Source organism: Protobothrops mucrosquamatus, unplaced genomic scaffold, assembly GCF_001527695.2.
Source record: "Protobothrops mucrosquamatus isolate PMUCROS unplaced genomic scaffold, P.Mucros_1.0 scaffold2445, whole genome shotgun sequence".
Taxonomy (NCBI): Eukaryota; Metazoa; Chordata; class Lepidosauria; order Squamata; family Viperidae; genus Protobothrops; species Protobothrops mucrosquamatus.
In genome coordinates this window covers 205643-222196 of record NW_015388517.1, presented here as the reverse complement: position 1 = coordinate 222196, position 16554 = coordinate 205643, and the positions used below count along the sequence as shown (strand labels likewise).

General features: G+C 36.9%; 1 protein-coding gene across 1 annotated transcript in view; it reads left to right on the top strand.

The window, feature by feature from the left end:
* LPXN (leupaxin) overlaps positions 1 to 15288 on the top strand; it is an 18617-nt gene extending 3329 nt beyond the window's left edge. The window contains exons 2-9 of the mRNA XM_015825014.1: positions 1671 to 1840; positions 2592 to 2647; positions 3928 to 4018; positions 4838 to 5005; positions 5330 to 5503; positions 6487 to 6568; positions 13923 to 14071; positions 14744 to 15288. Of these exons, the coding sequence (XP_015680500.1) occupies positions 1671 to 1840; positions 2592 to 2647; positions 3928 to 4018; positions 4838 to 5005; positions 5330 to 5503; positions 6487 to 6568; positions 13923 to 14071; positions 14744 to 15010 (1157 nt within the window). The 3' untranslated portion in view covers positions 15011 to 15288. The remainder of the gene's footprint in view (positions 1 to 1670; positions 1841 to 2591; positions 2648 to 3927; positions 4019 to 4837; positions 5006 to 5329; positions 5504 to 6486; positions 6569 to 13922; positions 14072 to 14743) is intronic.
* The last annotated feature ends 1266 nt before the right edge of the window (positions 15289 to 16554 follow it).

Here is a 16554-nt window from a genome sequence, read left to right as displayed (position 1 = left end):
ATAAGTCTGGGGGTTCCAACCGCCACCCCGGCTATTACGTCAGCCAGCTCAGGCAGGGCTGTTGATACATAGCAGGGAGCCAGGTATATAATCAACAAGCCCACTTGAACCCCTTGCCCCCATTTCACAAGGAGGGACTCCACACCGTCTATCTGAGGCACAGTGGTCTCCCTTGGGCAAAGGCTCTCCCTCATAATGATGAGTGCAATACTGTAGCAGCAGATTTTTGTGGTACCAAGGAATTCAGATCTGTTACAATTATTAACACCATTGTTAATAATGTGGGATAAAGAAGTGAAACACTTCGTATAGTCTCTGCACTCTTTTTTGAAGCTTGATCCAGAATTAAAATGTTCCATGCTAATTGAGATGAATACAATGGTCACAGTAGTAAAAACTAAAGAGAGGTTGAGGAGGATAAACAAAAATCAAAGAAACCAGCTTAGAATTGATTATTTATTATACTGATTTTTATAACCACCCACTTTCCAAATTGTAAGTCTGGGTAGTGACCAGAGTTGGCACTCTCTGAGTTCCTTCAATTAAACAATATCATTTACTGGGCTTTGGAAGTGCAGCATCTCTGTAGTGGTTCCTCCCAAGATTTGGATGGCCCCCATTCTGCTGCTGTTTACAAAATCCAGGCCTTTGGGTGAGGGAGAGTGACAACCCTTGCTTCATCGCACTTGCCATCTTTTATCTCTATCTTTTATTGACTTTTTTTGTAAGTAATTTCTTTGTTTAATTGTGAAACATCCAGAATTGTTGAATTGGGTAATGTACAAATTTAATGCAAGCATTATTATTTTAAAATATTTTGATTCTATAATATATATGGATTTATAGGATTAACCATTACCTACACAACATGATGTAGTTGCTACTTAGCCAGCATTTACAAGCCAGATCAAAATTTTACAGTCTTCAGATGTGAGGATATATTATCAGAAGATTTCTTCAGTCTAAAAAATAGCTGCAAGTCCTCATTTGAAGTAATCAGAAATAACTGGCAAGAAGAACCTTTAAAAGTAATGGGATTTATTGAGATATGAAAGTGGTTTGATAACAACCACATGTCAGCCTCAATCAATATATCAACACTCAAGCTACCAGTATATATGGCGTTTACAAGGGTCTTGCAATCTAAAACAGACAAATATGTTAAATTTGCAAGTACATAGTTTATATGTTTTTCCTGTTTCTAGCTTTTTATTGTTTCTTCACACACAAAAGGATGACTCTGTGTGAAAGCTAAATTTTATTGCCTCTCTTTCTTGTGTTTTTCTACTGCATCATAGTAATTTAGGGTTTCCATCTCTTGGTTATACTTAGCTTTTGGCTCCAACTTTTTCTGTGAATACATTCATTCTGGGAAGGATAGAATAATCCCTAAATTGATGAGAAATTCTTTTTTGTGTCTCTGTTACAAGATATAGTTTGGTTTTTTCTATAGTGGCAGCAGTCTGGAATAGCAAGAGGTCTTTCTCCTGCACTCCTGTTTGCCCCACCATAGACCATCATATTTAATAGCAATATTGTAGTTTTACAGATTCAGTAGAGTTTTTTTACTGCCAAAGAATTCACTGTGAGATAGGATGCACATACCAAAGGGCTTGTAGAAAACTAACATAACAAGACAGAAATATTTAAACCATAATGGTTTTGTTTAGATGCTTTATTGGCAGAACTGGAACAAACCACGGAGAGCCTGAGTGTGAATGACTCAGACCCAAATGTTTGCTTTCTTCTGGAGCGCAACAACAAACCAAAACCAGTGGCAGCAACAGCAGAAAGCCATCCTACCCAACACCCAAAATCAACACCTCAAGAAGCCAAAAAGGTATTTTCTTTAAAATATATAAGGAAGTTAAAAGTTATGAAAAGAAGTGCTCACAAAGTTGACCCTATTAGAACATTCATTCTAGCCCTTGTCTCATCCCTGTTCTGATGTATAACAGATTCTTTACTGAGAAGTCCATTTGCTTGCCTTTCTCTCCAATTTGTACCTGGAACACAGTTGACCATTACAACACGTAGAAGAACTGGTTCCAGAATGGGAGAGGATAGTTTAGACTAGAGCAGTGGTTCTCAACCTGTGGGTCGGGACCCCATTTGGGGTCGATCAACCATTTCACGGGGGTCGCCAAGCAAGGCTGTCGGCCATTTTTTTGTCCGCCATTTTTTCCCCCTTTTCCGGCGGGTGCCTTACCTTCCTTGGGCTGGGCCAGCTGGTGGTCGGCCTGCTCCGTCTCTGCCGCTTGCCAGCTACGCCTCAACCGGCGCAGGGGGCGGAACCACGCATGCGCGGTGCTCCCGGGCAGGGAAAGTCCTCAACTTACGACCGGTTGGGTAGTCCTCGACTTACGACCGGTTTAGTCCTCAATGTACGACCGGTTTAGTCCTCGACTTACGACCGGTTGGGGTCGCGGCATTAAAAAGGTTGAGAACCACTGGACTAGAAGCTGCTTTAGAAGAACAGGGCAGTGCAACATTTTCTGAATGGCTGAAGTTATCAGCATAATAATAACCAGAAACCAAGCATTTTCTTTAGGCAGTATTTTTACACATATCTGCTGTATATATATTTCCAGGTAGAACCAGCACACAATGTTCAAACCCATAAAGAAGATGCAGGTAATATTTACAGGTAACTATTATTACAGAAAAAAAGATAAACAGACCTCAAATTATTCTACTGTTTTGCATTTCATGTCTTCTAAAGCTGTGTCACTGTCCTCACTTCTCTATGCTTACTAAAAAATTTAGAAAGATCGATTTCATTACAAAAAGCTCATTTCCAGTCTGTAACATGACATTTTAATCACTTTCCCATGGATTAAATAAAGGTTTCTTAGCACATTTACCAATGTAAGAATGTCTGTTTTTTTATCCAATAGATCCTATCTATAGGTTGATGTTACCAAGGCACATTTTGCATTTTGATAGAATGTTGTGGCATCTTATTGGAATGAGATGGAGCTTGCCCAATAAAAAATGTGTGCTAGAGTGTGTTTGGCCAGTTATATACATAAAAGGTTATCAATTCTCCTTAGCCATTAATTCTAGGTTACTCACAATCAGCTTCTAGTAGAATGCTACAATTGAGTCACTTTATTTCAGTTTCTGAGTGTTAACATTACCAAACTGATAGTTATAACATTAATTTTCAAAACAGGGAATTGTTGGTATTTTAAATACCATTTAATATTTATCTGTACAATACTCACAAGGCTGAATGTAAATATATTCTGAGTCAGAAATATAAAGCACTGGAAATTAGTCATCCTTATTTCCAAGAACCCTGGATGATTTAGTATATAATGTAATTTTTGGCTTTCAGAGTGGGTGAAAATTATACTGGATTTTTTTTTATTATCGTCCATAATATACATTTATGCCATCTAACCAGAAAATTTTAGGGTGACTTAAAATTAATAAATTAGTCAGACATTAGCATAAAAGTTGAGTGTTCCAATTCAATATTTTTTCTTCATAGTGAAAGTTTCAACTGCTTTATGAAAGGAATATTTTCATTTGCCAGTTCATTGCTTAAGGATGATGAGCAAAAGACAGATAAATTAAATGACATGAAAATATTGCATTACGTTTCTGCAGCATTTCACAAATTGGGCTGTCTTACACATGCATGCAATCTGTCTGTACTGTATAGAAAATGGGAAATCAGTAAGAGGACAAGCAGAATTATTGCTTGCCTAATACAAATACAATAGAACAGCAAATAAATCACAGGTTCTGCCATTCATACATTTGAGCCATATTCTGAGATGAACTTTTGAGATCAATAAGTAAATAACTGAAATAGTGGGTTGTTTTGAGCAGGTATTATATATAATGACAGGATGAATTTAAAGATTTATTTTTTATTCTTTTCACTTGGTTGATCATACATATTTCTCTTTTTTGTAGCAAAATTTTACCTCCACAGCCAACATCTTCTACCTCAATTGCTCAGGAACTGGATGATCTTTTGGCTTGCTTAGGAACAATCCAATCCAAGGTGAATAATGGGTTTCTAACCTAAATACATTTTGAAATGAAAACTGATTGTTTATACAAGCAGTAATAAACTCCCAATTCTAGGAGTTGAAGTCCACATATACTGAATTTGCCCAAGGTTGAAAAACACTGACAAATAAATTAAGGAAAGATGCCTACAGCTTGCCTACATTTAAGTTAGCTTGCATATTTCAAATACACATTGACAGGGAAAAAAATCATAAAGGGAGAGTACAGGGTTTAAAAATACTTAAGAAGTAAAAATGGAAGCTATCATGAGTACTATTATTCTGAATGTCTTTAAATTACTTCTCAAGTTGGTTGTGTATATCCTATGCTTCTGTATATATCTAGTTTATTTTATGACTGCATGTTGTTCTTGGCTTTTTTCCCCTGGTCCTACGTCTTTGATCACTGCAGCCTTCTGACTGCCTATGCTTCAGATCTGGAAAGGAACTGTAGGACAGGGTTTTCGTAACATCATCTTGGTAGTTTGAACATAGGAAATTAGGGGAGTGAAAAGCCTTGTACAGATGAGTGTACAAAATAAAACAGAACGCGAACCATGACCTTACTGTATTGCATAATTAAGACTTCTTAGATTTGCTATTCAAATGGAAAAGCATGGTTCTGTTTGTTCCAATTTTTTTTTCAGTAAAGAAAAGATGTGGGGATATATATATGAGAGTTATATGTCATCTAAAATGTTTTATAAAACTGTGTAGATGTTGCAGGTTAATAGATCAATAAAAACCTGTTCTGGAAGCAGAGAAAGTTACTCAAAAAGATAGAGAACTGCAAATTATTCATTCTCCTGCAGGTTTCAGATGACTTGGCCACCTGTGTCCAGTCAACATCAGAAGAAGGGAATACCACTGACAACCTAGACAGCATGTTGAAGAGTTTGACTCATGATATGCAGGACCTTGGTGTTGCTACTGTGCCTAAGGGCAACTGTGCCTTTTGCCACAAACCTATTGCTGGAAAGGTATGCATGGAGATGGGAATTAAGGATCTAGCTATCTGCTCTTTTTACCATTCTCAGTCTCACTGAGATTGCTACAATCAATTGCTTATTTGTCACACTTTTAAACTGCATGGCATGTATAGCTAAGAAGGCAAATTAGAGTGTCTTCTTTTGCAATTTTATTACTGAGAATCTGTATGTCTTAGCTAAAGAGATTCTATTGCTCGCTAAGCTAATGAGGGGAGATTGATGTAAAACAGAGCACCTTTAAGAATATGTAGCTTCTGTGTAGAGAAAGAAGTATCTTTACCCAATATCTTCAACTAAACCTTTAATGAATTCTAGGTGGTTACAGCTCTGGGAAAGATATGGCATCCTGAACACTTCACATGTGCTCATTGTGGAACAGAAATGGGTTCCCGGCCATTCTTTGAGCGGGACAACACAGCTTACTGCCAAGAAGACTACCATCAGCTCTTCTCTCCTCACTGTGCTTACTGTACTGCACCTATCAAAGAGGTATGGATCACTGTTTCTGCTTGATCAACTGCCTTCATTGGAAGGACCTGCTTCAAAACCTCATCCCAAGAAAGCAGGGCTTTCTGGAATGGAACAACTCCATTCCAAAAGGAACTTTTATTAGGAGAAGCTGACAGCAGGCAAAGAAAGCAGGATCTGAGGGTTTCCCACTCAGATCAATAGGTTAAAGGAGCATCAAGCAAACCCCACCCCAATAGTTCATCCGGTCAGTTCAAACGAGCCAATCCCTAGGTGTTCAGTCTGCTGTGGGAACGGAGCTGATAACAGAGTCCGTTCCCATGCTTGTGAAGATGTTGTTGGGTCTTCGCACCTTCTCTTCCCTAGCGAGAGATAAGCCACATGGCCGGAGGCACATTCCTTTCTCACCCCAGGTTGACATCAAGGGGGAACAGTTCAAAGAGCAAGCGGATAGGAAAGACAGAGAGGATACATTATAGTTAAGCAAAAGGAGAAATGATGCATTCCGTAGAGCCTCCCCCCTGTCCCCAGGAGAATGACAGAACCCACAGGAAGAAACCGAAAGAGAACAGAACCACCCCCCCAACAAAGAAATGGGTTCTGACATTCATAATTGGTCCTAAACATTAGCTATCTGGGGCTAAAGATAAAATGATGCCACCCTCCCTATTCCATGTACCAAAGATGCCCAAGCAGCAGTGGAATTGCACTTTCAGCACTAAGGATGTAAAAACCTCTTTCGCCGAATCTGGTCATCTAGCCAAAGGTCTGCAAGACAGGCTGCAAAGTTCCCATGGTTTTGCAATTCAGCACCTCACTGCTGTCCTGTATGATCTGCCCATTAATGTAGATGTTTCTGTTTGCCTACTGGAAGCTTTGTACCTGAATTTTCCCTGTTTCAGAGTAGGGGCAAGCTCGGGATATACCTTTCGTGCCTGCCATCTTTTCTTTGTCATATATACCAGTAACACTATTCCAGTAAAGCTTTCTTGTTTTCTTTGCAGAAAATCCTAACAGCTATGGATCAGACTTGGCACCCTGAGCATTTTTTTTGTACACATTGTGGGACTGTGTTTGGCGATGGTGGTGAGTCATTATTTCTCAGAGTTCCTGACTTGGCTTTTGCAAGCTTGTTTAATGTCTATATCTATTGGTATAAATATAATCTAGGTAGATGAGTGTGAAACATTTCTAAGTAGAAGTATTCTTACCCACAAATGTCTCATTCCTACACTGCGGGAAGTGATTCAATATTATGCACAAGCAAATAAAAAAATTGAGGATGTCTTGTATATGAATTTACAAAGGAGAAAATGGATGGAGCATTTTTAAAGATGGAAAATGCCACTAGAAATTTGCCAGTAGGATGGAGTAAGGAATCTTGTTGAAAGAGGCAAAAATGGCTGTGAATAAATGTATGCTTTTTGTCCACATTTGTTATATAGAAGTCAGAATTTTTATATTTCAGGAGAAATATACAAATGCAGAGGAAGTGGGGTGTTTACATGTACAATAAAACAAGAAAAGATAGGATCAAGAATGAATGAAAGAACGAACGAATGAATACGTGAGTGAATGGGTACTGAATGAATGTGGACTGGATTAAAAAATGAGAGTACTAAAGAAGTACCCGGTATCGTAGTTTTCTTTGAATGCATTTTATCTCTCCTGAGTGTAAGCAATATACAGAGCATCAGAGGGGAGCACTGATTAAAGTGTTTCAATTTCATTTTTGCTGGATAGCATGTTGCAAATAATTATTTTTTTCTGCTTGACAAACAACAATCAGAAAAGCATCAGCACACTCACAGTGGGATTTGATCACAGACTAGCACTAATAGGACACTGAAGTCCAGTAATTAGCTCCTAGGGGAATCCCTGAGCCCATATCGGTAAACTCGGGTCCCCAAGCTCCTAATTAGAACTAGAATGCAAAAAGTTTTACAGGTCAATTTAGAGATGAGCTGGATTCTATCTAAATTAAGTCTTTTAAACAACCCAAGGGCACTATTCGTTCTTTCTTGGCCATGTGGGAGGATTTCCCCTGAGCATTACTCAGAATTATTGCTTCATGATTTTCGAAGCAACTTTCAGAACTTTATTGCATTGGCAGCAATTTCTTCATCTTTGGTGTGGTAACCGCATTGTGCAATTATGGATGGTTTCTCTTGAAACATGTAAGAATTGCAGAAGTTTAGCAAAAGATTATCTGACCCCATGGTGAACCAAATTATATTTTTACCAGTATGAACGGTAGCAAGCTGGTTAGTGGCATGAGCAGGGGTGATTTGTACAATTATCATTCTCTTCTTGACTGTGGTTGTGAATTCTGATTCGGCAGCAGAAACTTTTTATTTATTTAATCAAGTTTATTTATTTTACCTTAACATGTTTTATAAAGAGAAATACAGGTAGTCCTCGACTTATGACCACAACTGAGCCCAAAATTTCTGTTGCTAAGTGAGAGAGTTGTCACGTGAGTTTTGCTCCATTTTATGATCTTTCTTGCCACAGTTGTTAAGTGAATCACTGCAGTTGTTAAGTTAGTAGCATGGTTGTTAAATGAATCTGGCTGGCCCATTGACTTTGCTTGACACAATTTATGGACTGCAACTATCATATGTCCATCAGTTGCCAAGTGTCTGAATTTTGATGACATGAGTATGATGATCCTGCAATGATTGTAAATGTGAAAAATGGCCATAAATCACTTTTTTCAGTGCCATTTTAACTTCAAACCGTCACTAAATGAACTGTTGTAAGTTGAGGACTACTTGTACAGAAAAATGGGGAAAAGAAAATGTAAAAAATAAAAACACTTTATTCCCAAAAAATTATATTTGAAGTCAAGAAAAGTCCTTAAAATAGTCATTGTAATAATAGGTTTAATTTAACTGTTTTCCAGATTCTGCTCACATCTGTCCAATAGATTTTTGGTCCCAATTTTTGAAACAGAATTATTCCATAAATAACTATTTCTCTAAATATCAATGGGCCTTAACATAAAAATCCAGTCTACAAACCAACAGAGCTCAAACATATCTTGCAGCTCACAGTCTCAGAAACCAAACACCCTTCCAGCTGTGTTATCAGTCCCAGCAATTAATGGAAATGAGCAAAAGCTTTCCAATAAAGCCAACAAAAGCTGATTCACTGCTGAATTTTCATTCCACATAAATATATTGTACTGTAATAAAAAAAAATAAGCTCAATTATATTTTTGAAAAGTTGCTAAATTAAAAGTACTTTCTTCAAAAGCGATTTTTAATTAGGCCAATAAATTCTAGTTGTTCTATTTTCTTATTTAACTTTCCTCAACAATTTATCAATTTCAAGAAACTATCTGGAATTAACATTGAAATTGTCAGGCATGAGAAACCAGGTCCACACATGCGGGTTCAATTTAGCTGATTTATTGCTAAAAACCTATGCATAGAAATGTTCTCAACTAACGGTTAGCACCTGGTTAGAGCTAAGTTAAGTTTCAGTGGGGTCTGGATGCAGTTCATCTGAGGTTACATAAAGACTCTAAAGCAGGGGTGTCAAACTCGCAACGTCACATAGCGTGGCACGGCGTATTGTGACTTTTTCCCCATTGCCAGAGCTGGGGTGGGTGTGGTTTTCGGCATGATGCATCCAGCCTGCGGGCCGGCAGTTTGACACCCCTGCTCTAAACTGATCCCTCTTTTTACCCCTTCCCCAGGTAACCCTGACAACTACCATCCTGTAACTAAAGTTTATCTAAAATCAGTTGGTTTGTGAGAACTTTTGCACAGGATTGCCAATAATAAATTTCCATCCACTTAATAATAGGAAACAGGAACTCATATCTACACATTAGCCGCATAAGATAATTAATCCAGGCCATAACAAGAGCTTTTACAGAATCTAAAAACACAGTACAGCAAAGTCTGTTGTACCTTGAGTTGAATCCAAAATATCATTAATAAAGATAAATGACCTGATGTCTATTTTTGTCATGACACTTCATAAGTAATTATGCTCTTAAATTTAGAAGACCACTTCATTAGCCTTAGAACTTGCGTTAATCTTCTCTTGAGCAGGTTTTATATCACTATAATAGCTATTTACTCAGCAATTCCTTTGTCACTGTTTTCCTTGGAATCTACATCACTGGGATCACTATAGAAGTAGAAGTATCTAAGCTTAATAGAAGCTGTCTTTGGGAAATTCTGGTTGAGGTAACACCTTTTGCAGATATTACCCATTCCTAATCAAACGTTCCTATCTTTAGTATAAATGGTTTCAAAGGAAGAATTCAACAAACTTTAAAGAATAATATATTCTATATTCCTATGCATAGCCTGAAGTTATGCCTTTTTTGGCATAACAAGTATATTTTACATCCAGTTGCTTCTTTCATGAACATCTCATTCATAACTTCTAATGTAATTGAGTAAATTTCTCAAATAAGGATGTTCAGATCTGGTTAGTACTTCAGTAAAAAAAGACCAGTTGGAAAACTGAGGTCCATAGATCAGACAGAGCAATAATCAACCAATCAATCAATCCTGGAAAAAGACAATGACAATCCATTCCCATAGTGCTGCCAAGAAAACTGAATACCCATATTCATAAAGTCATCTGAAATCAAGCTTGATTTTTTTTTACACTGCACACAGTCTTAGTAACTGAGGAGAAAACTTGTTCACTCTAACCTTATAACAGTATTCTATAATCTTCCTGAGGCCTTAATAGCAAATTAAATCAATTTATCAAGGATGAGATCAGTATAGGAAGACTAAGCAAATTCACTGGAAACAGTGTATAAATGCCTTTTTAGAGATTGTGGAGTCCCAAAAAAAAAAGCATACTAAAAAGCAGAGACATCACCCTGCCAACAAAAGTGCATATAGTCAGGCCATGATTTTCCCAGTTGCAATGTATGGCTGTGAAAGTTGGACCATAAGAAAGGCTGAGTGCCAAAGAATTGAGGCCTTTGAACTATGGTGCTGGAGAAGACTTCTGCGAGTCCCTTGGACTGCAAGATACTCAAACCGGTCAATCCTAGAGGAGATCAACCTTGACTGCCCTTTAGAAGGCCAGATCCTGAAGTTGAAACTCAAGTACTTTGGCCACCTAATGAGAAGGAAGGACTCACTGGAGAAGAGCCTAATGCTGGGAAAGATTGAGGGCAATAGAAGAAGGGGACGACAGAGAATGAAGTGGCTGGATGGAGTCACTAAAGCAGTAGGCGTGAACTTAAATGGACTCCAGAAGATGGTAGAGGACAGGAAGGCCTGGAGGAACGTTGTCCATGGGGTCGCGATGGGTCGGACACGACTTCACAACTAACAACAACAACAAAAAACCAATTATCTACCTAAAAACCCTCACACTATAGTTTCTCCTCACAAATTGTGCTATAAAATATCCCAAGCATTTAAGTATGTAAGATTGGTAATAAACAAAACAATTTCCTTTTGTTAGCAGCAACCTGTAGCTTTCACTTCCAAATTCTATATAAGGAAGTTTAGATAAATATACCCTTGAGTTGAGCTACATGAAAACAGCCATGCATTTTTCTTGACCACAGTACCAAAAGACAGTTGTCACTGCCTCTTAGAATATTCTTCATCTTCTCAGTTTTATCTAAAAAGTAAATATTTAGCAAATTGAGCTGAACTCCTGATGACTGCATACTTGCCGTTTTAAGGCCTGGGATATCTGGGTAGTATCTCACTCAAATATTAACCATACTAATATTTCTTAAACAAGGTATTGCACCAGATGAGAGATAGTAAACATTTAGAGGAAATCAAATTGCAGATGTTCCTAATATCAAACTCTATCTTTAATGGCTTCTCATTTAAAGCTCATCCTTGTTTTTGCTTCAAAATCTTTTTCAAAAAAAATCCTTCACTTTTCTGCATCACAGCAATTTGCCTTTATTGTAGTGATGATTTTTTCTTTAAGCTATATAAGGAGTCTTAGGCTTTCTTGAAACAGAGCAAATCTAAAAATCTAAATGTTCATGTTTATCTGTTTTGTGTGAAAGATAAGGGGGCAGAACTTAATGTACCAGAATTCTGTCTAGAATGGTTTATCTGCACTGATAATGTATCTGTTCTTGGCTTAACTTCTTGGAATCCTCTTGTGGTCATAACAGCAAATCGTTTAGCCTTTACTAATTGATTTAGTAACTCTTAAACTTTCTGATACAGCCAGATACAACCAGCTCATGCAAAGCACCTACATCGATCATAGAGCCTCCTATTGAAAATATTTGTCACATAACATCTTGTGAATGCCCTTTCTTTATTATAGTTTTTGTAAATTAACATATGCATTAACAGATTAACAGCATGCTTGTATTTTTTGTTCAAACAAAGTATTTCATTCTAGTACAATATGAAACCTTTAGCTGGAGCAGAATTGTCTTGTAAAAAGTGGCCAGGTTTTTCCCCCCCTCGAAAATATAAAGCTCCATTATACTCAGAAGGGTGCAGGAAAGCATATCGGCATCATTTTCTTTGTCCAGCTTGGTCGCCAATTCATAGAATGTATAGAAATCCCTCCATGCTGAGTTTATGCATACTACACAGACTCTCTATATACATTGGCACAAATGAGATCTCAGAACATCCTGAGTGTTGCTGCTCCACAGAGATATGAGGTCATTTTTGCCAGTTTATCGCGCCTTTTCTGTTTCATCTTAAAAGGCTACTCCGGTGAATCAGATTATAATAACATTTCTTTTACTAAGCTATGCAATGAAATAATGCATAATAAATAATTATTAACAAATCATTAATTATTATTAATCAACAATAAATAATAAAGTTAAGACTTGGACTAGAAGACCTCCAAGGTCGCTTCCAGTTCTGTTATTCTGTGTTCTGTAAGACAATGTTGTAATTCAGTCTTTAAACCTTGGAAACCAGCAGAAATATTTAGTCACTGTCTGTCTATCTAGCTATTTATGGTATACAGAAGGTAACTATCCAAGATACATTCTAACTGGAGGTTCCTGGCTGCCTTTGGCTGAGAAACTCAGTCCTTATCAGTCTGGCTCCCTGAGTACACCTCCTCTGGCTGTGAGTGGAGGCTCATCTGGAAATAGAGAATGAAGGGTGTGACAAGAACACAGGGGTAGCTTCATTGCCCATCATACAGACACTGAAGTGCAGCCTTATGTGGCCATTTTGGACACTTTTTTCCCAGGAAGCAATCAAGCTACCATTATTCAAAAACCCCAGCAAATAAATAGACTTAGGGCACATGTGGTCATGGTCACAATATTATACACAACCTATAACCAAATTCTTTGCCCGCTTATCTCAATTCATCATTGCTTAGCCATAGCTATTCCATTACAGGTGTTATTTTTAGAACTAGACTTTTTAATTTGTAAGTCATTCATGCATGCATTAAAATGTATTGCTTCCTTTATTGTATATTGTAGAATATCACAATCTGTTTTTAATTTTTAATGTTTAATATTCTGTAAAGCCAAAAAGAAACAAGAATATAAAATAACAGTGCCAAACTGTCAACATTTAATCATAGATTACTTATGACATTCAATTTATCAATAGAAGAGTTATTATTAGTAGCACAATATTATTATTAGTATTTAATTTTTCCAGAACCAATAAAAATGTGATTCATCGCTTAGAGAAGTCAGCATTCAAATTTTATCAGTCACTTTTTCCATAAGAACAATTAACCATACTTTTGCATGCCAATTATTCAATGATAAGTTATCTAGAAATTTCAGTTTTGAGCAACTTTCAATTCTGCAGCCAGAAGTAAGAATATAATAAGCTCCTTTTTATTTAGAATTATCTCCCTCAATAATATGCAATAATCACAATGTAATCATTCAATTCCACAATGTGAATTGAACACATTCTACTTTTTGTTTAGTTATTATTCTTTTGTTTGTTGTTATTCTAACTTCTTTAAATAGTATCTTCCAGGAATTCACTACCTTTTCATAAGTCTACCGCAACTGAAAAAAATATTCCTTTCTGATTCTAAGCCCTATAACAATTTGATGAATGACTATGGATCATTCATGCTAATCTAGTTAGAGTTAAATGCTGGTGATGTAATATCTTCCACTGCATTTCTTGTATGAAAGCTAAGAGAAAGCCATTAATTACAGATTCCTTTCTACCAGTCTCTTAAGTCTCCATTTCTCTTTTCTTCCTGTCTCTATCCTGTTTCTTCCTGCCTTTATGGCAAAACATGCATCTGTAAGAACTCATAAAAACAACTATATGTCAAAATAGTTCTTGCTTTGTAGCAAGATCTTTAACAGATCAGAGTTGAACTAGGCTGAAGATCAGGGACCCTAACAAAAGAGTCTCTCCTTTCCTACTGCTTTTCCAATCAAAGAGATAGCATGCCTTTGTGTCTGTGTGAGAGGAATTCACTGTTTTTAATTATTATCTTCCCAAACCTTTTCCTGTAGTTTACCATGTGAAAGATGGAAAGCCATACTGCGAGAAAGATTTCCAGAGCATTTTTTCTCCCAAATGCAGAGGCTGTGATCGTCCTGTGATGAATCAATATTTGTCAGCTCTGGATGCTGTATGGCACCCTGAATGTTTTGTGTGCAGAGTAAGTATGTAGACGTACGGTAGTTATGGGACATTTATGTGGGGGCATTTGGGTTAGTGGTACAGCCAATATTTAAGGGGCTCTAAATAGACTTTGGTCACAATCTTGAATATAATTAGACTTCTTAAATCCCCAGCTAGTTAATTTGTTATTTGTATTTTGCTATAGGAAAGTCTCTCAAACTAAAAATATTAAAATCTGATATTAAACCTGTGCTATAAAGCATGTGTGTATTTTTGTGTGTGTACACACATACCTACATATATACACATACACACATATACCCACTATCCAAATATTGGTGGCAGCACATTAGTTTTGTTAAAAGGGGAAGACGCTCTGCAACAGTTTGAACTGTCATATTAGCAGAAAGTGGCTCCATTCTTGAGTGTCTATATGTTGACCTGGATTCCTGCATTGAAAAACCTTGGGCAGGATTAGCTGTTTTTGTAAGCTTCTATCCTGGATGGGTTTATGTTTCAAACATAATTCCAAGAAGAAAATGATGAATTAGAGGGGAAAAAAACCAGCCAAACTTATTTATTTTAAATAGTAGTGGACTAGCAACCAATGTGCCCTTGCCCAATGCAGCACTGGGAAGAATCTAACCGTATGCCAATCTCAGAAATATTTTTTTATGCCCTGACACAGGCTCCTTTCCTCTGTTTTCAGGATTGTTGCTGCAGTTTTACTGATGGTTCTTTCTTCGAACTAAAAGGCCAGCCCTACTGTGAGCTTCACTTCCACCACCATCAGGGAACAGTGTGCCATGGTTGTGGAAAACCGATTGTTGGGCGATGTGTCAGTGCCATGGGGCACAAGTTTCACCCAGAGCACTTTGTTTGTGCCTTTTGCCTTACTCAGTTGTACAATGGTATTTTTCAGGAGCAGAATGGTAAAACCTACTGTGACTCTTGCTTTAAAAAACTCTTTGTTTAACTTCAAAGTATGTGAAACATTACTCTTCCCAAGAATGTTAAGACTGTAAGCCTCAGGACAATTCCTTGACGTATAGAGCTTCCTGAGATTTTCTCTTGAGTAAAAAAAAAACTCCACCAAATTAGGCAACATTAAATATTATCGCACACTATTACACTTTAATGTTTTCAAATTAATCAGCTGTTAGGCATGTACCTTTTGTGTTGAACTTAAATAACTTTACTAGAATTCATTATCTGGGTATTTGTGTTTTTTAGAAACATTAAGAGCAGCTTCTCTCTCTCTCTCTCTCTCTCTCTCTCTCTCTCTTTCTCTCTCTCCATACACACATAAACACACATTAAAATGAAACAAAATAGTAGCTTCTTCTCTGAAAAGTTTTTTGAGTTTTTTTTCAGCTGATAATAAGTTGGTTTTTTAACTAATACATATTCATCTGCAGAAATATCTTTCATTATTTCTATCATTTTTGTAACTAATAGCAGAAACCTATGTTATCTTGAAGTAGATATGCTGTAAATTATAGAAAATCTTTCAAAAGTCACTTAGGCTTACTTCCTGATCAGGATGGATAAAACTGTTCTGAGTAGGATAATCTCATTTAAAATTTTGTTTAGATGACAAGGGGAAGATATACCAATGCATCTTGAAATCAATGGCTTTTTAGTGCTAGACTTGGGCAAAATTGCATTACAGATGCAAGTATAGTCTGTGGAGTAAACGATATGGAAAGGGTGTACTTCTCCCTGTGCTACACTACATCTTGCCCATCTGATTCTGCTCATTCTGATTGGCTCAGGCAGCAGAGTTCCATTAAGGTATCTTTTATATAAATAGCTCATCTCTCAGGGTTAGTATCATAATGCCCTAGCAAAATCAGTCATCTATCTTTTTAATCTGCTAAATCTTATGTACAGTATGTATGCAAGCAGCCTCTTGCCAGATTATTTGAATATTCATCCTCCGCTTAATCTTCTTAAATTGTCATACACACTGATGAAGTATGTCTTTGTTATCTTCGCTTCTAAACAATTAAATGATACACAAAGAGCAATAAATTTTATTTTCTTGTTGGTCATATGTGTTTGATTTTTGACAGTATTTTGCATGCAAATCTGATTGATGCTAATCAGCCTAAAAATAAGAAGTAACCTTTCTACTATGTTAAGATAAGATGATAAGATAAGATAAGATAAGATAACCTTTATTGCCATTTTTTTACTGTGGACACAACGGCACACATCAAAAATGAAATTTAGTTGCCCGCTCTCAAAGTGAAACACATGACACACACCTAAGCATACTATGAACAACATATGTATAGACCCACATCCCTACATATACATAATAAATAAATATTAAATACTGTCCATCTTGAATATATAACAGGAGGAGGAAGCTTGAGAGTTCACAAGGTTAATGCTGTATGGAATGAAACTCTGGCTGAATCTGGATGTTCTCCTTCGGATACCACGAAGCCCCCTCCTCCCAGAAGGTAACAAGGAAAACAGGTCATGAAGAGGATGTGTAGTGTCACAGATGAT